Source organism: Lasiodiplodia theobromae (genome assembly GCF_012971845.1).
Source record: "Lasiodiplodia theobromae strain AM2As chromosome Unknown scaffold_39, whole genome shotgun sequence".
In the NCBI taxonomy this organism is placed as follows: domain Eukaryota; kingdom Fungi; phylum Ascomycota; class Dothideomycetes; order Botryosphaeriales; family Botryosphaeriaceae; genus Lasiodiplodia; species Lasiodiplodia theobromae.
This window is the reverse complement of record NW_023336518.1, coordinates 190713-217581: the sequence shown is the minus strand read 5'-3', so window position 1 is coordinate 217581 and position 26869 is coordinate 190713. Positions and strand designations below refer to the sequence as shown.

Below are 26869 nucleotides of genomic sequence, written 5' to 3'. Positions count from 1 at the left end.
TAACCTTTCAACGCAACCTTATCCATAAAGCAAGCATCAGCCTAAGTTCAAAGTTCCCACGTGATATAAACCAGCATGATGTCAGAGCATATCTTGAGTTCAAAGTGATGGTATTGAAGGATGATCGATTAGCAGCTACGATAGGTTTGGACTACGTGCAAAGCAAACTACACTAAGCCTAATCGGGCAACGAACATGTTGTAGCAAACGCAGCCGGCCTACGCCTGCTGACACGATCCTCAGAAAGAAACCACAAAATTGGATATGAGAGGTATGCACCATCAGACGAATCAGTGAGGCGAGTGCGCTGCAAGAAAATCTATCGCGAGCTTGGCGAGAAGAGGGTCCCTTCCCGATACAGGGATTTTAAGCGCTTGTGCCAACGTTGCTGCCTGGCGGTTGCCACATTGGTTTAGGGACGTCATGTGAATACGCGACCCCGCTGAAAGGAAAGGCGCGTCAACCTCGCATATGTGTGCGCGTCGCTTCTTCACCCTCCGCACCCACCATCCGCACTCACCACCCTGCCAAGCTTCATATCACTCAGGTCACAGCGTCTTGTACGTGCCATGGCCGCCTTTCTTCTACATCAACTGCTAACGATGCCTCAGTCTCAACCATGGGAACACGTAACCTCACTCTCGTCTACTACAAAGGCGCGTGGCACATCGCTCAGTACGGCCAATGGGACGGCTACCCGGAGGGCCAAGGCCTCACCGTCCTCCGCTTCGTCGCGAATCCCGAGAACGTTTCCAAGCTGAAGGCCGTCATCGACGCCGGCAACATGCTCTACGAACCCACGGAGGAGCAGGTCATGGCCTGGCACGACGAAAGGGCCCGTGCCAAGAGGGAATACTACAATCATCGGTCCCACGTCCTCATCAGCAAAATAGAGGATCTCGAAAAGGAGGAGGCGAACGAGCCCAAAGTGGTCCCGTCCGTCAGCCGCGATACGTGTGCCAAGATCCTGGGCCTCGTTGCCAATGCCACCGAGCCGGTCCCGATCGTCAAAGAACTATCGTTCATCGGCGACACCCTCTTCTGCGAGTGGGCTTACGTGGTTGATCTTGACGAGGGCGCTGTCGAGGTGTACGCTGGTCTCTACGACGCGCCGAACTTGATCAAGGAGGGCGCGGAAACCCGCTTCGTGCAGGATGAGAACTTCAAGGACTGCGAAGCTTTTCCGGATCTGGTTGGCAAGTGGATGCTCGACAATCTTCCCAGTGAGCATGAATTCCTGGGCTGGTTCGAAAAGAGCGAATGCCGTGAAATTCTGGGCGGCTGTGATGCTGGAGAGCACGAGAACTGAAGTGCCGCCTACAAAGGTGACCGAGGTATTCCAAATCTTCACTAACCATGACGTCGGTGAGGACGTGTCATAGGATCTCGGGTAGTTCTAGGTATTATGGCTTCACTACATGAGTCTCCAAGCTTAAGATGGAGATTGACTGCTCCCATACCAACTCTTCACTTGCAGAAGTATCATAAAACTCTTCTCTAGATCTTCAGACAATGCAAAGACTCATGGCAATGATCCCTGTTCCAGTCTGTCAGATGTCAAACCCGCTCACCACCAGCACACGCTCCAAAACCCACCGCCTCCAAAGCACCACGCCCACCCGTCACCTCCACCCCACCACGCGCAACCTCACACAATATACCTAAACAACGGACTCTTATCCCCCATCCTCCTCAACTGCTCCTCCGTAAACCTCGCCCGCACCTCCTCCTCGCTCCCCATCTTCTCCTTCTCAGCATTCAACCTCTCAAACGCAACTTTCAGAACCACCGTCGCCGCAATCGCCGCCAACGATATCCCCAACCCAAACCCAAACCCCAACCAATAATGCGGCGCCTGCGCCTCGAGATACACATTACTCCCAATCGCACCCCCCAAGTTCCCCATCGAAATCAGCAGCGCCATCCCCACCGCGCGCTTCCACGACGGCGCCAAATTATTCCCAATCCACGACAACACGCCTATCAGCGGCGGGTACACGCCGGCGGGGATGCAGAACAGAAACGCGTAGGTCAGCCCGGGCAGCCGCGGGTGCGGGATGCAGAGCAAGCCGAGGAAGCCGGCGGCGGCGAGGCAGAAGGGCGCGACGATGAAGGGCCAGCGCGTTTGGTGCTTGTCGGCGTAATACGAAACGGCGATGGTCGAGATGACGCCGAGGACGTAGATGGGGATGGTCAGGAGTTGGGCGTTGGCGGCGGAGTAGCCGAGGCCGAGGATGACGCTGGGGGCGGAGTAGGTGAAGCCGTAGAGGGAGATGGAGTTGCCCCAGTAGATGATGATGGCGAACCAGATCTTCCACTCCACCAGCGCCGCCCGTATCGTCGGCCAGTGGAACAGGTCCTCCGTCTCGACGTGGCCTGTTTTGGTGCCTGAGTCCGCCTGCAGCCGCCGCACGAGGAAGCGGCGCTCCTCGGGCTTCAGGAACGACGCGGTTTCGGGGCTGTTTGGCAGCAGTTTGAGACATGATACGCCAATAACGACAGTAGCAATGCCTTCAAGAATGAAGATCCAGCGCCATCCGCCCAGCCCCGCCACGCCGTCCATGTTCTGGATGGCGAAGGCGAGGAGGCCGGAGAAGGCGCCGGCGAGCGACGCCGCGCTGAAGAAGACGGCCATCCGCGTTTGCAGCTCGAAGCGCTTGTACCAGGTCGTGAGGAGGTACGTGCTGGCGGGGAAGAAGCCGGTTTCGGCGAAGCCGAGCTGAGTTTGGTGGTGTTAGGGGTGGGGTGGGATGAAGGGTGGTGGGGAAGAGAGGAGGCTTACTGCGACGCGGGCGCCGACGAGGCCGCCGTAGCTTTGGACGATGCCCATGAGGGTCATGACTGATGGTGTTAGCGGCTACTTTGGGCGTGGAAAGGAATCAAGGTGTACCTGTGCCCCACGCGATCATCATGGATGCGATCCAAATCGATGGCTTTACAAGCTTCAGAACGACATTGCTGGGGACTTCAAATAAAGCGTAGGGGAAGAAGAAGACGGTCAGGCTGCAGCGTCATTAGTAGATGGTCAATGGCTGTTTGGAGCAACGTACGCGATGTTGTACTGAGAGCCCGTCAGACCGAGGTCTTTGTTCATCCCCGCTACCTTTGCGTTTCCGACTACGAGACTTTCGTCAGCCAATGCACGTTGCATGTGGTGGTTATACGCACTGTTGCTCCTGTCAATGAAAGACAGAACATACAGAAGAGTCAACATGGGCAGCAGCCGATAGTCGACCTTGCGGAGAATTCGCCGGGTCTCCTTAGCGTCGAACTCAGGTACGTCTACATGTTCATCGGAGGTGTTCGTTTCGACATCCTCGAGGTGGTGCGGTAGGTCAACTTTCTCGCACTTTGCGTCACCTGAAGCCATTGTCGGAGTACAAAAAACTTGCGGTCTGGTTCTCGGGACAGATGAGGAACGATGTCACAAATATAGATTCCCAAGTACCGGTGATGACGCACTCGGTTGTTGCACGAGATGCGGGGAGCTTGGCAGCGAACCCGATCGGCACTCCAACCCCGCAAATGCGAGATCCTTTTCCTTCTCGCCGCAGCGGAGATTCGGGAGTGCGGGGTTGAGTGGCCCGGAATTTTTGGTGAGTTCGTCCAATGGGCTCTTGAGATTGTTCGACGGTGGGTAACGCCGGTGTTCTCGGCGATTCCGGAAATCCCGAACAACACATTCGGTCTTAAGACATATGACGGTCCCTCATGTTAATTTCAAGACGCTCGCCTGTTTTATTTACTGTTTGCTGCTCCGTTTGCTGTTTGCTGGTAGTTGGCCATCTGGTGGCCTCTAGCGTCTACGCTTCCTCCAGGTATTCTCTGGATAATCCGGCTCATCTTTTCCAATGTCCCATCAGGAATGTGGGCCAATATTTCCGCGCAGCTGACCTCAATGCAGGCCTTTCCGGTTCTCTCAAACCAAGCATCCTCTCCAATCCTCCATCCCTCCACGCGCATCCTCCTCTTCCCTCTACTCCCACACCCCCCTCTCCCTCACCATCCCCGCAACCTTCCCCCCCACCTCCGTCCCCAACGCCTCAAACCCCTCCACAACCCCCTGCCTATCCCCCACCCCCATCTCCTGACTCATCTTCCACTTGCCCCCCAAGTCCGTAATCTCAATCTCGATCCCGATAATCGCCTTCTTCAACGCATCCGTATACGCCTTGGGCGCATCATCCACCTTCCACGGCTTCTCGTACCCCATAATCCGCGTCTCCGACAGCTGCGAGAGCTCCGCCACCTGCTTCGCCAGAAACGCTTCCGTCGACGCGGCTTTGCTGTCGAAGTAGACGGTGGCCCGCCCGTACGCCTGCACCGCCGCGTAGTTCCACGTCGGGACGACCTTGCCCGTCGCGGGCTTGGTGGCGGTGTAGAACTTCGGCGTGACGTAGTGGTGCGCGGGCGCGTTGAAGAGGATCATTACGTCCCGGGACAGCTGTTGCGGGAGCGCAGCGGCGTCGGGTGAGGCAGCGGCGGCCGACGTGGCTTTCAGGTGCTCCATCAACGCCTTCGCTTGCGGGTTCGCCCGCGCCATGTGGCCGCGCAGCACGCCGAGTTCGGTTTCGCTGGCGTCGTCTTGCACGTCGAGGACGAAGGGGATGTGGCTGGATTGGAGGAAAGGGAACGAGGGGGAGTCGATGGCCGTGGTGAAGATGCCGAGGGGGTTGTCGCGGATGAAGGCGCGGAGGGTGGGGATGTGGCGCTCGGCGTGGGCGGCGCGGAGGTACATGGTTGGAGGTGTGTGTGTGGACGGAGGACTGGGGTGGAGGGATGGTTTGGGGGAAAGCAGGTGCTGCGGGAGGGATGATGGAGGTGGTGGTAGGTTTTATATCTCGTGGCCGCCGCCGGCAGCTTCGTGAGTCAACCGGAGGATTCATCATGGACGTTGGAATTCACCCCGCCGCCACCTTCGGCTGCACTTTCCGGAAGAGGGAGAACCGGGATCTGCGAGCTAATCGCTTGCAAACTGTGCCACGCGGTACGACTCCGCGGGCCGCGCGTGGACCCTGGGTAGCTTGTGCTGTCATGCTGCCAATAAACCGTTTCTGATTGGCTGCGATGACTAAACGCGTTCCAGCTCCGCTTTCATTGGCGCCGCTGTTGCCGCCAGGTACAACAACTCCTTGTTGGCTTATCACTACTTTCCATTTTCAGCTCTTTCCCCATCTTCACCCACTTTTGGCATTCATTCACTACGTAAGCTCTTAACGGCTATTCGACCTTGACGCCAAACTTCCCAACATCCCTCAACCCCGCACACCCAATCCCCACGGACAAAATCATGGCCGCAAAGCACGCCCAAAACGCCGCGCGGTACCCCTCGAGCAGTGCAGGCGGGGATGTCTTAACTGCATAATCCGACTGCTCCGTCACATTCGACGAAATAACCGCCATGACGGCCAGCCCCACCGCGCCGCCAAACTGGGCCACCGTATTGAACACGGCGCCCGCCAGCGCCTGCGTCGACGGCGGGAAGATGTTGGTGATGACGAGCGTCGACACAACGAATAGCACGTCGACAGCCACGGCCGACAGCAGCATCGCCCAGAACTGCGCGTACCAGTAGGACCAGGTCGGCTCGGCGATGGCGAAGAGCATCGGCGACAGCGCGCTGATGACGGAGGCGGCGAGGACGATCCAGTAGGCTGAGAATTTGTGTAGGATCATGCCCGTGCCGATGCTGAGGATGATGCCGGAGATGGCGTTCGGGAGGAAGCGGAGGGAGGTTTGGAGGGCGGGGAGGGATTGGACGTCTTGGAAGCTGCGGCGGGGGTGGTTGTCAGCGCGGGGGATGGGGGGACTGGTAAAGGAGGAGGCTTACAAGAGGCTGGAGTAGAAGTTGACGGCGTTGAGGACGGCCCAGGTGAAGAAGACCATGACGCAGATGGTCGAGAAGGCCGTCTTCTTCCAGAGCGCGTTGGGGATCAGCGCCGTCATGTTCCTCTTCGTGCGTAGGTCCATCCAGAAGATGAACGACGGCAGCAGCGCGCCGGCGATGCAGAGAAGCGCGATGTTCCTCCCCTGCTTGATCTGCGACGGGCCATCCGAAATCATGGCCAGCACGTACGACAGGATGCCCAGGCACGCGCTCGCCATGCCCGCCCCGACCACATCCAGCTGCCGGAACAGCCCGCCCCATGAATACCTAACCTCAGCCCGCTTCCGCGGCAGCGCCCAGACGGCGACGACGAACACGGCCATCGACACCGCTGCGGCCAGATACCACGAATACCGCCACCCAATCGAGTCGACGAAGAAACCGCTCAGGAACAACCCTAGCGAGAACCCTAGCGGCTGCCCGGCGCCCATGATCGCGAACCCGACGTTGCGGCGCCGCCCGCCGGGGAAGTACTCGGACATGAGACTCACGGCCGTCGGGAGGCAGCACGACGCCGCCACGCCCTGGCAGCCGCGGAAGACGATGATCTGCGTGCTGTTCTGCGCCAGCCCGCTCGCCAGCATCGACAGCGAGAGGAAGAGGCAGCCGACGAGGTACACGATCCGGCTGCCAACGTAGTCCGCGATAGCCCCGGCTAGCAGCAGCGAGCAGCCGCTGGTGAGCCCGTAGATGGAGGCGGGCCTGTATAGTAATAGCCGCGTCAGTCAACAGAGAGCGATTGGGGACGCAGCAAAAAAAAAAAAAAACAACGCACCAGAGCAGAAGGTGCTCCGGGATCTCCAGATCCTTGGCCATGGTCGGCAGCGCGACGGTGATGAGGCCGGTCGTCATGCTGCTCGCGACGAGGACGCCCGTTATCGCGGCGGCGATGGTGCCTAGCCGGAAGAGCGAGAGCTGCTGCTGCTGCGGCGCATCATCCGAACCCGATCTGCTGTTTTCTTCTTCTTCTGGCTCGTTAATGGACTGCCGTGCAGCAGCAGAAGTGGCAACGACTGCGATAGCTGCGCCATCTCCGTGCAGATGCTGCAGCTCGTGGACCACGGCTGTTTGCGACATGGCAGCGGCGTGAGAGGTGGAGAGTTGGCCGGTCGTAGAAACGAGGGATTCGCGCTAGGTTTTAAGCCGCAGGACCCACTGCGCCGCTAAAGTGGGCAGCCGCATAAGGTAGGGCGAGGCGAGATGCGCTTTGCGGCGGAAACATGGCCGGATGAGGAGTGGTCACAGCCACGTGATTGAAGGTCGAAGCAGCCTCTGCGTGCGTTCTGATTGGAATTGATGAGGCGAGGATAGCTGTTGTAGCTTATATTCAACGGCGGCGAGCTTGATCAGATATGCATCGTAGCTCGAGCAATTGTAATGGAAGAGAGCTGCAGCTATTTAACTCTCATGCACTCTCTCGGCCGAGAGACCATGTCCCAGATGGCGAGGGACCAGCTGTATACCGGAGCGGCGGCGAGGGAAAGAGGTGCGAACTTCATGCTGAATAGAGCCATGTTGAAGGTCCTGCAGCTCTGTTACCTGTCACTGTGGCTCTTTATATATCAGGCCTGCCTGTGGGATGAAGAGTATTTGACGACCTTCTCGTATTCGATGGTCCGGATTGAGGCACATGTCCTGATCGTCTCCTTCTGATTGTCGCTGTTGTTCTTCCGTACTCATCTGCATGAAATTGAACGACTGTTGTCTTTGTGAAACAACCTTACCCACATTTTCCTATCTTCCATTCTTGCCAAAATTTATGTATACAAACGTACAAACAACAATTGGATCACCCGATGGTTGGCCGTTATTGTAACTTAACTCAAGCAATATAAATGAAATTTTAAGGGAATTCCCCATCATCCGCAGTCATGGAAGAGCAGGCTGGTCTCCGCTGTGCATCGGAATAATGACCGAGTGACCCTCAGCCACGTGATTGCATGTCGATGTAGCTTGAACGCCGATTTTAATGGACTTGATGTACGGAAGGCCATTAGAACTTGTGTACCATGAGATGTGTTTAGGAATTCACCGCAACGTCAAAAAGATGTAGCTATATTTATTGTGAGACAATCTCTCGGCCGAGACAGTCCTCAGCCTCGGGCGCTTAGGGCATGCCCGTATTCGTACTTAAAGTTACCCCTTTGAACGGACGAGGCAATCCGCCCCGACTACATAAAAGTGTTCACGTCATACCGCTCACATAGCACAGAAAATCCTTTTCTACGCCCTACGAATTACATATCGCAGAACTAAGATTCTTGCGGCGGCGCACTAGTCGTCGCGGCCAATTTACTTTTATTAACCATGCACCGATTCCTGAAGCCACACCGCCGCACCTTCTTCTCTCTCAGCCGCAAACATCTCGGAAGTCCACTCATTCGACAACCGCAGTGTTTATTCCCCCCTCTTTCGTTCACGCCGCACCAAACATCGAACACAACCATGGCCGCCACAATCACCACCACCACCACCACCAACGGCCGGCGGCCACCACCACCACCACCAGTCCAAATCCGGCCCGCCGCACCCACCGACGCCGCCACCATCGCTACCCTCGGCGCGCACGTCTTCAGCGTGACATTCGGGCACTCCGTCACCGCCGACGAACTGCAGGCCTACCTCGCCAAAGAATACACGCCTACCGCCATCGCCAACGATCTTTCCAACCCGCAGAAAGACACCATCCTCGCCGTCGACCCCTCCTCTGGCGAGGTCCTCGGGTTTGCAGTACTTACCCGCGGCTCCAGCGAACCCTGCGTCGAGCAACTCGAGAGCAAGGTCGAGCTGCAGCGCATCTACGTGCATCCGGATGCGCACGGCAAGGGGGTTGGTGGGAGGTTGGGGAGAAGGGTGGAGGAGATGGCGAGGGAGCAGGGGTTTCGGTGGATGTGGCTGGGGGTGTGGGAGGAGAATGTTGTGGCGCAGAAGGCGTATGAGAAGTGGGGGTACAAGAAGGTGGGAGAGCATGATTTTGTGGTTGGGGGGGTTGTGCAGACGGATTGGATTATGACGAAGGAGCTTTAGGGGTTTTAGAAGAGGGCGTTAAGAGAGGGTGGGGGAGTTGGTGGGGGGGTTTTTGATGATATGGTTTTTAGAGTAGATGTTTAGAGCATGGGAAAAGCACGTTTCGAGCATGATTAATATGAGAGAATCATGTTGTCTACCAAATTACTGCAGTCGGAATTCCAGCAGGAGGCTGGCGTGGGAAGCAATTCCACCATATTCTGATGTGTTTACGTTTCTCCGCGGGAGAATTGATGATGTGGCCTTGATATCTAGCCCTGTCGCATGCATGGTTGCCGACGCTAAGCGGACCGGTGGTGGGGACAAGCGTGCTACCTAGCCACATTTCATTGCGGAGGATCCACTTTCCCTGAAAGCACTGTGCACTTGGGACCTGGAAAAGCGCGTAGCGGGCAGAAAGTGCAAATTCCAAATAATTCGGAATTTCCGAAATGTGTCCTCCAACTATCATGCAGAGGATGTGCCGAAAAAGTTTAATAAAAATTTAGGCTCAAAAGTCTGTGTAGCTCGCTGTTAGTTGCTGGCACGGAGTTCGGCACCGCCACAGCGGGACCTTGTCATCGATAGGGCGGGACGCTTGTTTCAGCGGGCTAGACTAATTTAAGTAAAGTATCATCGGCGGCCGTTGCAAAGGCTCTTGGACCTGGTGAGCGACTTGTCATGGCACATGCAGGTTAGTCATTGAAAATTTGCAGGCTCGGAAACTCCTGCCAATCGCACGTCTTACGTACACCGGTAACGTTCAAGGCTTCGCGGCGTGCATGCCGGCGCCGGAGAATCTTCCAAGTGGCCAGCGGGGGAAGGGATCGGCGAGCGGTCAAGGCTTAGCGGCGGGCGAACGTCATAACCTTATTTTGTCACAACCGCTCGAACCACCCATCCCTTGTTAGCTTTGTCTGACCGCTCGTCTCCGTCTCCTTTACATGGCCGCCGTTTCCCAGAGCTCCAGCACAAATGTTGCCGAGCTGGCGATACGTGTGAACACCAAAGGCAGCGCAAGCAACCATGGAGCATTCGGTTCAGGGGATGAAGTCGCAGGAGAGGTCGAGGTCAGCACGCGTGACGAGGCCCGCATCGAGACCGTGAGAGTATACCTCACGGGTGCGCATTCAACGAGTCCCGGACTTTGACGAGACGGTGTGCTTACGAGGCTGCAGGAAAGGCACGGACACGTGTCGAACACATCGTCTGGGCCATGCCGTCCATCATGAAAAAACGGCTGCTGAGGATGCACCAAACCATCAGACCATCGGGTGACGACGCGGCGTTGCCTGCACAAGGCAAACGCACATTCCAGTTCAGCCTCACCATTCCACATGGGCTCCCTGAAACCCATTGTCTATGTCCCCCAATGAACGACGACGACCATCTGCAAGTTCCACCAACCATGGGCGGATGGCACAGATGGGAACACGACGGAGAGATCCTCAGTGACCCAACACCCGACATGGTTGAGGTATGCTACAAAGTCACCGCAATAGCGACGCTCAAGGACCCCGAAGGCCGATCCACCACGGCGGAAACAGCTCAGCGGATCTGCATTGTCCCAAGTTTCCCGGAAGCCCCACCGCAGTTTTCAAGCAGCTATCGCATCCGCGAAGAGAGCATCGTCAAGCGGAACATTCTATCTAATAGACTAGGCTGTTTGGTCATGGAGGCGCAGCCGCCAAGCGCGCTCAAAGGGATCAAGTCCGGCAACGCCGTTTCCTGCAGAGTGCTCGTGCGGTTTGACCCCGCATCCCACGAGTGGGGGCCTCCGCCGGCCGACGGCATCATGCGGAAAATCCACGTCACGACGATATACACATCGGGGGCCGCCCTTGCTGCCGACAACTCCGACGGGCAGGAGCGCTCATATACGGACGCAATATCGTTACCTCCATTCAACCTCAGCGGCGTGCAGTGGCTGAAGAAGTATCCCGGCTGGGAGCACATGCAGCTGTCGCACGGCCGCATGACGCCGTCGGAGGTCATTGCGCCGTCGGCGGGCTACGTTGGCGGAGTCTACTACCTGCTGAAGCTCTCGATTCCCGTCGAGTTCCCGGCCGGCAAGATACTCGTGCCCACGTTCCGCTCCTGTCTGGTGTCGCGGACCTACGAGCTGGAAATCTCGCTTTCTCTCTCTTCAACAGCGCCTATATCCGTGCGTTTTCCGCTACAGATCTGTACATAGCTTCTACGTAAAGAAGCAGAAATGACAAATATCACGCTTTACGGAAACTCAAGATTTATTTTCCCCTCCCGTCCCGTCTCCGGCCGGTAGTGCAGCTGAATACGGGATCGTTTGCGGGCTTGGTAGTACGAGATGGTGCAAGCGCCACTGCGGAGACGGGAAGCGAGGCGGCTCACCTGCCTGATGCGCGATAAGATCCGCCGCACTTAATCTACATCGTCCGATACCTAGTGCTGACCCGCTCCAGACCCCACGGGAACCACTTTTAAGCTTCTTTTAACATTCGCGATGCCATTGCCCCCCTCCGCATTTTGCTTTTCTTCCCCTTCGCCATTCTCCCGCCATCATGTTCCTACCCCTCATCACTCTACTCCCCATCCTCCTCGCAGCCGCCCCCGCATTCGCCGACAACAATGCCTACCTAGCCCTCACCACCAACGGCCCAATCATCGGCCACCCCGCCGCCACCGCCCCAGACGTCGTCACCGAGTACCTGGGCATCCCGTACGCTGCGCCGCCAATCGGCCCTCTGCGCTTCGCCGCGCCGCAGCCGTACGTCGCCGCCGGCAACCCGAACAACGACACGGCGGCGCCCTTCATCGCCGGGCACTACGGCTACACCTGCCCGCAAACCGCCTCCGCCCGCGTCGCCTACCCAGACCGCACGCCGCAGGCGCAGCGCATCGTCGCCGCCTTCGCGGGCCAGCTCAACCACACGCAAAGCGAGGACTGCTTGACGCTGAACGTCTGGACCCGCACCGCCGCCGAGCAGAACGCAACGACGACGCTGAAGCCCATCCTCGTCTTCATCCACGGCGGCCGCTTCACCATCGGCGAGAGCCACACGCCCTTCTTCGACGGGACCAAGCTGGCCGCCGCGCAGGACGTCGTCGTCGTCACGCTCAACTACCGCGTGTCGATCTTCGGCTTCCCGGGCGATGCGGCGGGGCCGAAGAACCTGGCGTTCCGCGATCAGCGGTTGGCGGTGGAGTGGGTGCGGGATAACGCGGAGGCGTTTGGCGGCGATGCGGGGAGGATTGTGGTTGCCGGGCAGAGCGCGGGGGGCGCGGCGGTGGATTATTGGGCGTATGCGCACAGGGAGGACCCGGTGGTGGCGGGCATTGTGCCGATGAGTGGGAATGTGTGGAGTTTTCCGGTCAGCAGTGAGAGCACGGCGGCGGAGCGGTGGGCGAATGTTTCGGCGGCGGCGGGATGTGCGGCGGGGGTTGTAGGGGGGGATGTAGGGGGGAATGCAGGCGAGGATGCAGGCGGAGATGGGGTGCTGGAGTGTATGCGGGGGAAGGATTTCGAAGTTATCAAGAAGGCTGTGGCAGGGCTAAAACTGCCGACTGTGAGCGGCCAGGGGCGGTCAGAGGCTGTGTTTCAGCCGACGGTGGATAATGAGACGGTGTTTGACCAGGAAACGCTGAAGAAGATGACGGATGCCGGGGAGTTTGCGCGCGTGGTGAGGCTGAATCTCTTGTCCATTGGTGTGGTTGGAAGGGGAAGGAGACTAACGATTGGCAGCCTTATCTTGTCGGGAACACCCATTTCGAAGCCGGGTACTACCGCTGGGCTGCTTACGGTGCAGGAAGCATCTTGACAGACGCCCAGTGGGACAACTTTAACCTCGTTACTTTCACGTGCCCCAGCACCTACGGCGCAGCCGCGCGTGCTCGGTTCGGCGTGCCGTCGTGGGTGTACCGCTACGGCGGCGATTGGGATAACCTGCGGCTCTACCCCAACTCCTCCGCTTATCACGGCAGTGACATGCACGCGCTATTCGGCAACTCCGAGGAAGTCAGTGGGCTGCCGGAAGAGGAGGCGCAGGCTGGGCTGACGCGAGTGGTGATGGAGGCGTGGGCGGCTTTTGCGAGGGATTCGCGGGGTGGGTTACACGACCTGGGCTGGGGGGAGTATTCTGACAGTAAGATTCTGCCCCATTTCAATGCAGACACGTTGCCTGTCCTGACTGGTGCAGATATTCTCGTGGAGTTGGGCTTCAACAAGAGCGCCTTGCCGACTTTCGCCTCGCCACAGAAATATGCCTCCACATGCGCATCGCTGAACCTGTCATTCTACAGTGATTAGCGCCGCCAAGGAGGTCACTGGATGTAAGCGATTGATTGTTACACAAAATACGAGTTGATCGGCTGGCATCACAAGACGAAAATTAGTTTCCAAACTCTTGATTCGATCATCAATTAGCCGTGTCTCCGCATCTTAACTTGGCATTTTATTTAGTGGATGCGTTCGCCCTGAAATGCTGGTGAGATTGGCGAGGCTAAACTGACTGAGATTGTTGCCTGCATAAGGCTGAGGCTCAAGCATCATTTGTTCACCTGTAAGAGCGAATTGACTGCAAGATCATTCTGCCTACCCATCCAGCCCTGATTAATGATCAATGAAATGGTTCGCTTAGTGGGCTGTGTTAATTCAATGAGAGTTCTTGTGTTACAATTCGTAAGCCACCCAAGCAACCACACTCCGTATTCCAATCCAATAACCAAGTCATGGCGCTGGCTGATTTTGCCACCCGCATCATTCCACATCATATTTCGCACCTTCACGAAGAATGTGGGCCATGAGTGGCTTTCCAAGTTGCGCGCCCGCCTATAGCTGCAGACCTCCAAACCTTATTTCAAGCTTCAACAGACTACGAGAATCCCGCCAGTCGAATACAGAGGGTCTTCTGACCTTCTGTAGCACCAAGACACGTAAACGATGCGCAGACTTCCAGGCAGCAGTGGAGGCTGCCGTTTCCTGCATTGCCACTTGGAAAGCCTTTTTGGAAACGGCTAGCATGGCATCGAGATCACACATAAAATGGTTGTTTAGTAACAGAGATAAGGCCTTGTTATAAAACGTGAGAACACTTCGCATAAGATAAACCTCCTTAGATCAACCGCATCAAGTTATCACATTTTTGAGATTCCCTCCAAGTGGCGTCTTTATTGGAAATGCCATACAGATACATTTTGCTCACGTTGATCACATCCATTCCCGTCATTTATCCCATCGCCTCTATCCTTTCCTTTTTGTTCAGCATGGGGGATGCGAAAGAGGTGACAGGGTCCCCGAAGTCTGTCTCAAAACAACATGATTCGATCAAGCTACGAGACCGGATCTGCAGGGCTACGTTGTCAGTCACATCCAGCCGTGACCGGACAGAGTTCGTCCCTGCGAATAAGTTCAACGAGCTTGTCACAGAGGAAAGCATTGAAGCGGAAATCCCAGATTCCCCACGCGAGCTCATCGAGTTCATCTACAAAGATGCCAAAATGGTATTCATGACCGTACTTGACATCAAGGAACACGACAACCAGAGCGAGTTGGGGTCCATGATGCAATCGTTTCGAGCCAGTGGGTTTACCGACAAGCATTTACCGATCCGTAACCCTCGTGATCTTCTAGCCGAACACGACAATGGCCATCATTTTCCAGTACTACCACCCGATACTTTCGATCATGAAAAATGGACAACAGACGCAAAAGTACGATTCTACCGATCCCAGTGGACTTTTCTGGCTCCTATCTTCACGGAAGGCAAGCTCAAACATGACTTCCCCCAAGAAACTATGTTGCCTTTTACAGAAATCTCCCCTTCGGTAAGGGAAGGCTTCTTCAGCACTGTATCCCAAGTGAAAATCCATCCAGCTCACCAGAAAGTGCTGTGCAAGGTAAGCTACTCGTAATAATCCTCCTACAGGTGCAGTCTAATGTATAAACACAGGAAAATGGGAAAGCACTGTGCTTCGCGATCAAGGAGCTAAAGTATCTCGATCATGAACCTGGATATGATCCAGCAACGGCCTGGGAGCTCGAAGCAAACTCACTCCATCAAATTGGCAAGCTTAACGACTCCCACCTGATCAAACCGGTCGCAGCCTACAAGATAGGTATCCGCCATTGCTTCATCTTTGAATGGGCCGAAGGAGGAACACTACGGGATTACTGGAAGAATTATCGTCATCCAGTTCTCGACAAGGCACTCATTCTGAATGTCCTCAAACAACTCCTCGGTCTCGCTAAAGCTCTTGAAGTATTACACACCGGTTACGGAGCAGACAACCACTCTGAAGATGAAGCGAGATCAGAAAGCCACTGGCGCCATGGTGATCTGAAACCCGACAATATTCTCAGATTTCAGGATCTTTCAGAGGTAAAGGAGCTGGGGGAGCTTCGCATAGCTGACCTGGGTTTGGCGAAGCTGCACACATTTCGGACCAACGCGAGAAACAAACCAACGGGTACGAAGTACCTGACATCGCATTACGAGCCTCCCGAAGCCTTTACTCTGCCAAATAAACCAAGATCACGCCTGTATGACTTATGGTCCATGGGCTGTGTTATTCTGGAGTTCATCATATGGCTCCTTTATGGTTCTGACTCCTTGGACGAATTCGTAGATGAAAAGCTGGGGAAACATGAGCATGGCACGATTTACTATCTCATTGAAGGTCCAGACCTTCCAAGTCCGTCTGCCAGGATGAACGAGAAGATTGCTTCGAAATGGATGGATGATATTCTTCCGGTAGACCCGGATTGTCAGCCGGAGAAGACTGCCATTGGAGACCTGCTCATGATGGTCAAGACAAAGCTCCTTGTTATCAAGCTCCCGGATGATGGGTCTGGTAGTTTGACTCCAAGCAGAGCAAGTGCCACGGACTTCAGGACATGCATCGACGACATCCTGAAACGAGCAACCGACGACGAAAAGTATGCGTTCGTACAGAGAGATAGGACCGATCTACGACCTTCCGGACGGCAGACAATTGCTGGGCAACCACAAGAGCAAAGACCTCGATCTGCAGCATTCCTCACACCAGACATGGCTCGTCGTCCGCCTCATACTCAGCAAGAAGCTGGTAATCTATCTCAGAATGTAAGTTGCTTCCACCCTAGACAGACTTGGTCAACTCTCTAAATGTACAATAGTAACACATCTCGTAGATTGTACGTATAATCCGCGAGTAGTTTTTTACTTTGTTTTCATCAAAAAAAAAAGACGAGGAATACTAACACGTAAGACACTTTTAGACAGTACGTTAACTATATTCTCTGCATATAGGTTTATAACTAACAACTATAATAGTACGTAAGTAAATTCTCTATAGTAAATTAGAAAAATGTTCGTTAATCATCGTTCTATTTTTGGTAAAAGACTGTAAGTAAAAATATGAAAAAAAATCAAGAACGTAACTAATATCTCTATCTAGCACGTAAGTTTAATATACTTTTTTAACGTTACTATGTTAATATCAGCTGATTTGTGTATAATAATAGCTGGTACGTAACCCTGATCTTAATAAGATGGGAGGGCAATTTACTAATACACGGAGTAGCCGGTATGCGAAAATTTATCTATACGTATTTTAACAGTACTAAAGTATTACTAGTTTAATGACGATTGGAATTTCCACCTCGATAACGCATTTGCAACGTCATTTATTGGCCAGATCGATGAGCAAGACATCCGTTCAAAATCGTCTAACAGACAACAACTCTGTCATCGATGCAGACTTCTATGTTTTAGAGATTCGCCCATGCGCCTGGAGCAATCCCGAGAAAACCTATGTGGGAGTACTTCCAATTGCCCGCTCTGTAAGTTGCTGCTTCAGTTATGTGAACGTTTAGGTGTACAGAAGATCCGTCTGGGGAAAGACGGATCCATCATGAGAAACATGGATGATGGCCGTCCTATTCTTTCCATCTGTTCAGACGCATGTGAGTAAACGTGTTCCTACATCTTTTCTCAGTATCCAAAAAATAACGAAAAGCTTCGACGCAGCGCATGAAAACATCCAGGTTGGACTTCCAAACTTGCCTGTGGCTGGGAGTCGAACACACTTCAAATTAATGCGGCAGTGGCTCAAGAACTGCAACGAGAACCACATGTGCTGTTCAACTGCTTCCGGGTTTCTCCCTACTCGAGTCATCGACGTTGGAAACGGAAACACGCCGACTGTGCGGCTTTGCGTACCTAAGGAAGAAGGTCTTTGCAAGGCGCCCGGAAAGGCTGGCGGGAATCAAAGATTCATTGCATTGTCACATCGGTGGGGAGATCCGAACACGAATGACTCTTATTGTACGTTGAAACGCAATGTCTCCGAGCGGAAAGTTGGAATCGGCCTCTGCAATCTTCCTAAAACCTTTCAAGACGCCGTCACGATTACGAGAGAGCTTGATGTGCAATACCTGTGGATCGATTCTCTTTGTATCATTCAAGACGACGTGGAAGACTGGGGCCAAGAGGCAACCCTAATGGAGGATGTCTTTAGCTCTGCCTACTGTGTTCTTGCGGCCAGCTGTTCTTCAGGAATCAGTGATGGCTTTCTTAAGGGGCCCTCCGCTCGAAAGTCCGTTATGGTCTCCGAGTTAGACCCACCACTCTACATTTGCGAGTTCATTGATGATTTTGATCGTCAAGTCCTACAGGCAGACTTGAACAAACGGGGATGGGTTTTACAAGAGCGAGCCTTGGCGCGTCGAACTATCCATTTTGCTGAAGAGCAAACATACTGGGAATGCGGAGACGGCGTCCGTTGTGAAACGTTGACGAAAATGACAAAGTGAGTTTTATGGCTGCTTAATGGATACGTCGAGGATGCTAACATTGCCATTCAGTCGGAAAGCGGCATTTCTTGGAGATCCCGGATTTCCTAATCTAGCAATTCAATCATCTAAAGGTGGTAGGATCCGCCTTTTCCAGATGCTCTACCAACATTACTCGAGGCTTGCGCTATCACGTACAGTTGATCGGCCTCTTGCAATAGCAGGCCTTGAAAAGAGAATGATACATGCTCTCTACACGCATGCAGGAGTGTACGGTGGATATGGGATTTTGAAGAGCAAGCGCCCAGAGTATGAGAGTCTTCTCGGCCGAAGCCTTCTATGGCAGCGAGGCTCTGGAGGAAGGGTATTGAAACGAATCAAACTCACTACCCGAGTTCCAAGCTGGTCTTGGATGGCTTACGAAGGCCCAATCGACTATGTTGACCTCCCTTTCGGAAAGGTTTACTGGTATACTGAGGAGATCGAAGTATCATGGGACCAAGACACTCAGTCCTCACCATGGCATACCGGGGATAGATCGAACCCGGTGAAGCTGAGGGTCGCATGCAGATGTTTCACACTCAACACAGGAGATCGGGTCGAGCTTGATGACTGCGAAAAGACATTGGATGATAGTTGGAGATGCGTTCAAATTGGTTCAACAAAGGACTTCTACAAGAAGGTTTACGTTCTTCTCTTACGCCCAAAGCCCGCTGAACCGCGAAATGGGTGCTGGGAGAGAGTTGGAGTCGGATTATTCCAAGAAAGCTCTATCTCTTTGGTTCAAGAGCAATGGGTCGATGTAGGTTAAGATACGGGGTTTCTGTGGGACGCATCCAAGACAGGAACATGCCGATGCTGGAAACCTTGGCATCAGCTTTGCCTCCCAACCGCACGTTGTGATGCAGCACAATGGTACCTGCGAGAGTGGATGTAATGTTGGCTCATCATTATCTCATAAATAAAGCATTGGGTGGACAAGTGAGACTTGCATTGAGCGTGAACCCATGTGTAGCGATTCTCTTGATAGTGACTTGACGTCAGATGTAGTTTTCGGTGGTCGAAGCCCAGCAAGCCATTGTGAGATAATCTCACCCATGAATTATACGAATTAGTAAGTTCAAGACTACTCTTATCTCTGGCAATAACGAAGTTTGGCTTCGCCGCATGACCTTGCATGCATGGCACCGTGTTGGTAAGATATTCTGCTTCAAACAAAAGTAGTTAGGATGGATTCATGTCTTGAGCATAGCGGATATTCGGCCTAGGAAGGTAATTAAGAGTCGAAATTTCGCAGCCTATCATGTTCGACTGCATCTGCTCAGGCTTGGCATCACCACGTGATTGCAGCATACACGAGGTTGTGTGTGCCAGTGTGGCTGATTTATGGGGTAATTACCAAACAGCATATGTTTCGCGCCGCGCGGACCAAACAGCATATATAGGACCAAACAGCATACGTCGAAATTCTTTTTTCTAAAACGCCAACGTTTCCACGTAGATAAAAACTATTTTTATAATAAATAATATTTTTTAGCCTTTTTACTATTATAAAGATTAAAAAAATAACTAAATTTTAGTCGTTCTTAACGTTTTTTTACGCGATAAAAAAAGTCGATTTTAAAAGAGATTTTAGCTAAATAAGTCGATAGTTTTATTATAAAAATAATATTTTTTAATTATAATAAGTAAATATAAGTTAAAGTACTATTATATATATATAAATATACTTATATTTTAACTTCGTTGAGGCTTCTACGTTGTTGTAAAAATTTTAAAGATATGCTATTTGGTCTGCTCGGGTACTGAACATATGCTGTTTGGTAATTACTTCTTGATTTATTTGGGAAGATTTGTGGCGGTATCCTGTCAGCCACCTCTGGAAACGGCCTATTGCAACAGAGGAAAGTAGTGTGTGATGAGCTTCGACGACCAATGGCTAGAGGTCAAATGTTGTGAGGCATTTTTGCAAGAGAGCGATCGGCACGAGTTCACGGGCAGTTGCTGTCAGCATTGCTGCATCCACAGCCCCCACACCTGTTATCTGCCGATGGAACGTAATAAAAATGTATGCTGAATAAATAGCCCCGTTATAAGGCTTCCTGGATGGCTCAGCTGCTGCCCAACGTACGCGGCTGTCCACACCCCGACTTCCATACTCCCCTCCAAAAATGCACCCCCCTCCTCTATCCAGGGATTTACCGAGGACAGGAACGTATGGGCGCAGCGCCAGGGCGGCGTGAAGCCGACGATCACTCTTCCCCTCGGCTTTGATTCTGTTGGTTGTATTCTGAGAAGTCTTTCAGCCGTGCTGGCATTTTGTGGCTGGCTGTACTGCGGGCGCTGATCGTGGTTCGAGAGATAAGATCTTCAATCACGTTCCGCCTCAGCCTTGTCTTTCTAGCCGAAATAGGAATAATGTTACACGTGGGTATCACGGCAGTGGTTCATCCACTGCGGAAATGTGTTTGTCGACCGATAGAATATGCGGATACCTTAGTAGACGCACCAAACATCTTAGTTAAATTGCCTGAATATGCAGAGAAAGCTTTGAAATCTGTTCGTGCGGGGTATCGGTGCGGATCTTTGTCGCCAAGGCAATGGGCCGGACCGGTCCTGCTGCATCAATGAGGCTGAGATTCGAGCAGCATCTGATCGCTTATGTAGGCGAATGAACGCAAAGATTCTTCACACCAAGTCTTCATCCGATGCGATAAATCGGGCACCATCGCCAATAGAATTATTATTAATCTCGACGAACTAATCAGAACGAGGGTGCATATCATCGATTACAAATCTCCATGCATGACCCAACTACCAAACCCCGCTGAAGATGGCCACCGCTTACGTTACACAGCATTTATTTTGCGAAAATCGCATTGGCTGTTCGTCGCTGAACGGCTAAATCGGATGTTCGGCTACGAAATAGCTCGCCTCAAAGCAAGCGAGGTCAAAGCTCTCTTTGCTGAAGCAAATGTAGGAATTCTACGTTCAGGACAGGTGGATGATGAGAATGAAGTAGTTCGTTACCGCTAACGTGAACGGAGATCTCATCAACGAATGAATGGGCAGTGAAGTGACTGTGGCCGTAAAGTCCTGCAAGGGTAAAGTGAGAAAAGGCTTCAACCAACAAATCTAGATGGCCTCGCTTCATTGAAGCAGTGAGTTTCATCCCACCGAAGCTGCGCACCAAGCGATATCCCGGAATCCTACGCTCTCATCACGCTCGAGTTGGTGGACGACGGCCCTGGTAAAATAGGATCTGGCCAGCTTCGCCACCCACAGCCTCGCAAGGCAGGCTTGAGATTATTGATACCCATTGGTTGTGTGTTGGCGCCACGCTGCTATCGCTTCCAATCAACCAAAGAGCTTCAGAGACGACGCACTGCCGCGTTTTGGACAGCATGGTGAGGCGCTTGTTTCCCCTCTTTTCCTGACCAACTACTACAACACACGTCCTCATTTCCCCTCAACGCTTACCCACACGTTCTAATTATACTCGCTGAATCATAGAGGATGACGGGAGTTTCAACTGATTCGTAGCACCCAGGGACTGTGCCATGCTGGCCTTACAGTCGCATGTGAATGATCACTATATTATTTGAACAGCCTTACCCAGTTATACAGCGAGCTCTCAGCTCATACCTGTACTCTTCAACAGCTCCGTAAATCATTTCTTTATGTTCGGTATCACAGCAATCATCGGAATGATTCTATCATTGGTGTGGGGAGGCTCAGACGCAAAAGATGACAAAGGTACTTTACTTCCCCCGCACTAGCAATACTTGGCTGAATTCTCGTAGAGTCGCGTTCTTCAGAAGCCGCTGAGGATCCTCAACTATTGGACAAAATCACTAAGTGTTTAGTGATGAGCAAACTGGACAATAAAAGATTCCTCCCAGAGAAGTGCTTCCTTTCGATCTTCTCTGAAAAAAACACGAGAGCGGCATTGCTGGGGGCATCACAAGCCCTAATTGAATTCGTGAACAATAAAGCAACAAAGCTTTTCGCGACGGTGTTGAAGGCCAGCAGAAAGTCGAACAAAGAACTCGTCGCAATCATGGACTCCTTCCATGAAAAAGGCTTGGATGACACACGTCTGGCTGATGGATACGAACCTCAATGTGTATCCGCAGGTGACATCGAATGTGTGCATGACGATTTATTCAACGTTCTCCACAACAAGGAGTTATGGGACATGGCCGCCGTCCAGGGCTTCTTCGATCAACGATGGTCATTTTTAGCACCTGTGTTCAGTGCGTCTGAGTTCGGGCATGATCTCGCTCCCAGCGCCATCCTACCATTTGACTGGATTGAGCCTGATCGTAGCAAGAATCCTGTTGGAGGATTCAGCAGAGTTCAAAAGGCCAGAATACATCCCGACCACCATGAAATCATCTCAAAAGTATGAGCACCCATGAAAGAATGGTGGCATAATGTTAATTCCGTGTGCTTTTAGGATGGACTCGGACTTCTTGTTGCCATCAAAGAACTACAACCATCGCAAGACACAAGTTATCCAGATCCCAAAACAGCGTGGGAGCAGGAACTGAGTGCACTGACTGGTACGAGGAGGCACCAGCACAAACATTTAACCAGCGCCATTGCCGCCTTTCAAAGAGACAAGAAGTACTATCTCGTCTTCGAATGGGCAGACGGAGGCAGTCTTGAAAACTTCTGGGAAACGGTTCCAGTACCAGCTCTTAGTCCACAGCTCATTCAAGACGTCTTGGAACAGCTCCATGGCCTTGCTGATGCGCTTGTCTGTCTGCACGGCGATGGAAGTGGCGAATCGAAGGCCATCAAATCCAACACGGACAACTTGGGCGGGGATTCAAGAACGATTGACGCTGGCCACTATCGTCACGGACATCTCAAACCTGAGAACATTTTGAGGCTCAGGTGTTCCGATCAGCCGGAGAAACTGGGAACACTTCAGATCGCGGATCTTGGCCTAGCCAGACACCACACGATGGCCACTCGAGATCGGGTAGGACTAACTAGTATGAGATTCGGTACCATGATGTACGAGAGTCCCGAGGGTCACCCCGTGAGGGCCAAGTCCCAACCAAGAAGTCGCCTTTACCATGTATGGTTAATGGGATGTATCGTCCTGGAACTTGTCATATGGCTTTTGTATGGTCATAAAGGACTGAGGATGTTTAGAAAGGAAACACGAGATGGATCCATCATGGGCGACGGCATCCAGCAAGATTTCAACGGGACAAATTTCTACAAACTCGCAATCGACGGCAACTTCGATGTGAACAACGTTGTCAAGGACTGGATGCAAGCTATTCAAGAGGAAGATCCAGAATTCGTCAATGGCAAGAAAAGTGCTCTCAGTGATTTACTCAACCTTGTCAAAATGAGGCTCCTCGTCGTTAGGACTGATGAGAAAGACAATATTGGTGAAAGTGGGAGCGGCTCTGAAAGCGGTGAAAGTACCACAGGGTGCCGCGCAACTGCATCTCAACTCAAGAAAGAGCTGGGGAGAATTTTAAGCCAGGGGAGGAACAATCAAAACTACTTATTCACGGGCGCGAGTCGAGAGAATGTCGTACCCCCGAGCCAGACCAGTCAGCATCTAGCGGTACCCCCTGGAGGGGTGCCAACGGTTGTCGTTTCACCTGATGATTCCACTCCTTACGAAGAGACGAGCATTGCAGTTCCGCAATTGAATACCCAATATGCGCATGTACGTAGCAATACTCAAGAGTAGCCGCATTACTTGACATTCCACACCCTGGGACTCGTTCCAAGGTAGTCAATGGTTATTTTACTTACATATTATCAGGCGTTGACTGACACTTGGGTGTTTATCGTCGATAATGATTTTGCGATTGAGATCTTCCACGACCTCAAACCAGACTGCATTGTACCCCCTCGATCGAAGAGCGAAAATCTTTGCCATTGTTGCCAGAACCTAGGTCTTTCGGATCCGTACTTTCGGCTAGAAGCAGATGTAGCCAGTGTCTGCAAAAGAGCCCAGCAGTGTGACTTCTGCCTCCTCATGAGTCAAGCTTTTAGACGATTGGATGTTACCGGACAGGCTACGCTGTATCGGGATTGCTCGACATTGCGGATCCGAGACATTGACCGTCCTGCCCTGTCCATATGTCGGGATCTAAATATCTCGAAGCCTTTGAATGACATTCAAATTGGCTTCCCAGGCCTACCACAGGAAGGAGACGCACCACGTTTCAAGGTCATTCGCCAATGGCTGAAACACTGTGATCACCATCACACTTGTTCTCCTCGTGCCCCCACGATGTTGCCAACAAGAGTAATCGATGTAGGATCAGATGATCCAAAGATAGTGAGACTATGTGAGACGCAGGGCTGCCGTGGAAAATACGTTGCGCTGTCCCATCGATGGGGAAACACAGACATAAATCCACCATTTTCGACGAACCAAGAAAATATCGATATCCGCATGCGGGGTATTCACATTATGGATCTACCAGTGACCTTCAGAGATGCTGTCATTGTTACCAGGAAACTCGGCATACGGTACCTGTGGATTGATTCAATTTGCATTATTCAAGGAAGTGATGGAGACTGGAGTGACGAAGCGAAGCGCATGGAAGACGTATTCAGCTGCGCATACTGTGTAATTGCTGCAACTAGAGCTTCGGGTACCGCAGATGGATTCCTAAAACGACCATCTTCGCGAAGCTTCGTGACGTTTCCAGATGGCTCAGAAAACTGCTTTTACGTATGCGAAGCTATTGACGACTTCGATTAGCACGTTACTCAAGCGGATCTAAACAGGCGAGGCTGGGTAGATCAAGAAAGAGCTTTAGCACGAAGAACAATTCACTTCACGCAGGAGCAGATGTATTGGGAGTGTGGTGATGGGATTCGGTGCGAAACTCTTACGAAGATGAACAAGTAAGCCACCAAAAGACCGTTATATGCTACTCGAACTTACGACCATACAGCAGCAAGGCAGAACTGTTCGGAGATCCGGAGTTGCCCAAAGTTGCAAGGAACCAATCCAAGGGTGGAATAATTGCGTTCTTTGAGGACTTTTACAGGCAATACTCCAGATTGGCACTATCTGTAAGTACAGACAGACCAGTGGCGATCGCTGGACTGGAGAAGAGATTGATTCGCGCCCTCGGGGTTCATGGAGGATTTGGAATCATCGATAGCCACAAGCCCGGACATGGCAGCTATCTGGGAAGAAGCCTACTGTGGATGCGTGGCGCAGGTGTGGCATCAATGACAAAAATCCAGTTTAGCCCTGGTAGTGAGGTACCATCGTGGTCTTGGATGTTGAATCAGGGCGGTATCGACTACTTGGACGCCCCGTTCAACGAAGTGAATTGGGAGAGGGAAGAGGTCCGGTCGCCTTGGGACCAGAAGCTTCTTCAACGGTCATCGTGGCATACGGCGGATCGGGCGAGTGGTAAAAAGCTTACAGTTGTAGCGCGTGAGTTTGACAGCTCAGCACAAGGCACGATCATTTACGATAGAGGAACCAGACCAGAGGAGCAAGAGTTGAAGTGTGTTGTCATCGGTAGATCGAAGTCCGGAGAGAACGAAGACCTAAAGATGCATTACGTACTGATCATAGCCAAGTTAGACGACTATACGTGGGAACGCGTTGGGGTGGCAAATTTCATGGGGAAGAACATAGGTCTCCACCCTCCTGGTACACCAGTTACTATTTCCTAGAACGATAGTGCACAACTCATCTCGGTTAGTCCTTTTGTTCAAAGCAGAGTTGAGTCGGGAATCAGGGGGACAAATGCAATATCATGATGCGTATAAAGCTTGAAGAGCCCACTCAATAGGCGATTGAAAGAAATTTGAGACAATAATATCGTTACGCAGCGCGAATCTGTTGAAATAAGACGTTCAATAAATATTCTAGATGAGTCAAAAATCGAAAGTTGCTTTAAACATATTGAACGGCCCATCCGGTCCCTGTGAGAAGTAAAGCTCCTTATGCGATCCGCCTGGTGAGTACTCCGGATGAGCGTGGCTCCCGTACCCAGCGCCCCACCCTTCCAGCAATCCATACTCCGCACTCCACGGACCCCATGGCTGATCAGCCACATACATGTTCGTAAAATGCATGTACGCGGAACAGATGATGGTGTATTTGCGCAAGTAGTTCGAGTAGAATACGGAGCCGTACACGTTACAGCCAAACTTGCCATCCGCGTTCGCCGTCTGCATCCCATACTCCGTCGATGTCGGGGCAGGGATAATGCCAGGTATCTTCCACGTTGGGCTGTCGCTTCCCCCGGCCACCAAGAACTCGTATTTCGCAGCATCAAACGCATCATCCGACGCGGTCACGCGGCTCACCATAATGCCGGACGGGCCGCCCATCGAGTAACTGTAGATGTGGTCGCCATCACGCAGGATTGCCAGAAGGCCCATCTGCACGGCATCCGGGCCGCTGAGCAATGGCCCCAGGCGCGTGGCTATGGGCTTGGTCTCCCCGAGCGTGACGGCCACAACAGCATTGCCGCGGTCGACGAAGGATCCGTCGGGAGCACCGCGCCAGATCTCCCAGGCGTATGCGATGCCGTGGGTGTCATTGATGGCAGCGACGTTCGACGTGTCCATGCCCCACGCTGTCTGCGGTGCTTGCGGCGCGGGGTCGCCGGACCACGCAGTGGCGAAGTCGTTGTCCTGTACCAGGGCGATCCCCGTGGTGTTGACTACCATAACTGAATCGGTACCGTAGAAGGCAGGGCTGGGACGAGGTGCATCAGCTCCGCGTGGATGCGGGGGCGCGGATGAGCAAGGAAGAGGACTCACCCCATGGAGAACCCACAGACTCGCCAGTCACCGGCGCACTCCATGTCGCCGCAGTTCCAGATGACTTTGTCGCCGAACACGCTGCTGCGGCACTTATCGCCACCCAGCCCTTCCGTGCCAGGGGCGCCGGAGAACTGGAGGTTGCCGACGTATTCGATTTTCCATTTGGTGCCGTTCTGGGCCTTGAATGTTGCCGGGTCTGGGAGATCACCGGTTGGTAGAGCAGAGGTGAGCTTGGTAGGCGTTGTAGCATGGTCAGAGGCAGCGATTGGCGTTACTGCTCGTGCGCCCACAGCAACTGCTGCAGTTGTGGATAGGGTGGCCGAGAAAGCCGTGAGAAGTCGCATTGTGAGAAGGAATAGATGGTCTATGAAAGCAAATTTATGGTGGAGATTAGCTTCACCGCTGTGAGAGATCTTGAAATGATGGAGATTTTCACAAGGGTA

At 52.8% G+C, this 26869-nt stretch overlaps 9 protein-coding genes across 9 annotated transcripts; 5 read left to right on the top strand and 4 right to left on the bottom strand.

Moving 5' to 3' along the window:
• Positions 1 to 619: 619 nt before the first annotated feature.
• Positions 620 to 1309, top strand: LTHEOB_10503 (uncharacterized protein; the record flags this gene model as incomplete). Its single annotated transcript, XM_035507156.1, has 1 exon — positions 620 to 1309. The coding sequence occupies one exon, from the start codon at positions 620 to 622 to the stop codon at positions 1307 to 1309; it is 690 nt and encodes a 229-aa protein (XP_035367812.1).
• A 196-nt stretch (positions 1310 to 1505) lies between these two features.
• LTHEOB_10502 (MFS transporter) lies at positions 1506 to 3370 on the bottom strand (the record flags this gene model as incomplete). Its single annotated transcript, XM_035507155.1, has 6 exons — positions 1506 to 1537; positions 1675 to 2719; positions 2783 to 2841; positions 2891 to 3003; positions 3051 to 3117; positions 3169 to 3370. The coding sequence occupies 6 exons, from the start codon at positions 3368 to 3370 to the stop codon at positions 1506 to 1508; spliced, it is 1518 nt and encodes a 505-aa protein (XP_035367811.1).
• A 606-nt stretch (positions 3371 to 3976) lies between these two features.
• On the bottom strand, positions 3977 to 4738 carry LTHEOB_10501 (Transcriptional protein; the record flags this gene model as incomplete). Its single annotated transcript, XM_035507154.1, has 1 exon — positions 3977 to 4738. The coding sequence occupies one exon, from the start codon at positions 4736 to 4738 to the stop codon at positions 3977 to 3979; it is 762 nt and encodes a 253-aa protein (XP_035367810.1).
• A 482-nt stretch (positions 4739 to 5220) lies between these two features.
• On the bottom strand, positions 5221 to 6964 carry LTHEOB_10500 (Aminotriazole resistance protein; the record flags this gene model as incomplete). Its single annotated transcript, XM_035507153.1, has 3 exons — positions 5221 to 5770; positions 5831 to 6589; positions 6663 to 6964. 3 exons carry the CDS (start codon positions 6962 to 6964, stop codon positions 5221 to 5223), a joined length of 1611 nt encoding a protein of 536 aa, XP_035367809.1.
• Positions 6965 to 8332: 1368 nt separating this feature from the next.
• Positions 8333 to 8914, top strand: LTHEOB_10499 (Acyl-n-acyltransferase protein; the record flags this gene model as incomplete). Its single annotated transcript, XM_035507150.1, has 1 exon — positions 8333 to 8914. The coding sequence occupies one exon, from the start codon at positions 8333 to 8335 to the stop codon at positions 8912 to 8914; it is 582 nt and encodes a 193-aa protein (XP_035367808.1).
• Positions 8915 to 9837: 923 nt separating this feature from the next.
• On the top strand, positions 9838 to 11087 carry LTHEOB_10498 (Arrestin domain-containing protein; the record flags this gene model as incomplete). The annotated part of the gene is made up of 2 exons (XM_035507149.1): positions 9838 to 10015; positions 10072 to 11087. 2 exons carry the CDS (start codon positions 9838 to 9840, stop codon positions 11085 to 11087), a joined length of 1194 nt encoding a protein of 397 aa, XP_035367807.1.
• A 346-nt stretch (positions 11088 to 11433) lies between these two features.
• Positions 11434 to 13178, top strand: LTHEOB_10497 (Carboxylesterase; the record flags this gene model as incomplete). Its single annotated transcript, XM_035507148.1, has 2 exons — positions 11434 to 12552; positions 12615 to 13178. The coding sequence occupies 2 exons, from the start codon at positions 11434 to 11436 to the stop codon at positions 13176 to 13178; spliced, it is 1683 nt and encodes a 560-aa protein (XP_035367806.1).
• A 956-nt stretch (positions 13179 to 14134) lies between these two features.
• On the top strand, positions 14135 to 15976 carry LTHEOB_10496 (Serine threonine protein kinase; the record flags this gene model as incomplete). Its single annotated transcript, XM_035507147.1, has 3 exons — positions 14135 to 14767; positions 14821 to 15806; positions 15859 to 15976. The coding sequence occupies 3 exons, from the start codon at positions 14135 to 14137 to the stop codon at positions 15974 to 15976; spliced, it is 1737 nt and encodes a 578-aa protein (XP_035367805.1).
• A 9553-nt stretch (positions 15977 to 25529) lies between these two features.
• LTHEOB_10495 (Nucleoside diphosphatase gda1) lies at positions 25530 to 26770 on the bottom strand (the record flags this gene model as incomplete). Its single annotated transcript, XM_035507146.1, has 2 exons — positions 25530 to 26358; positions 26424 to 26770. The coding sequence occupies 2 exons, from the start codon at positions 26768 to 26770 to the stop codon at positions 25530 to 25532; spliced, it is 1176 nt and encodes a 391-aa protein (XP_035367804.1).
• Between the last annotated feature and the right edge of the window lie 99 nt (positions 26771 to 26869).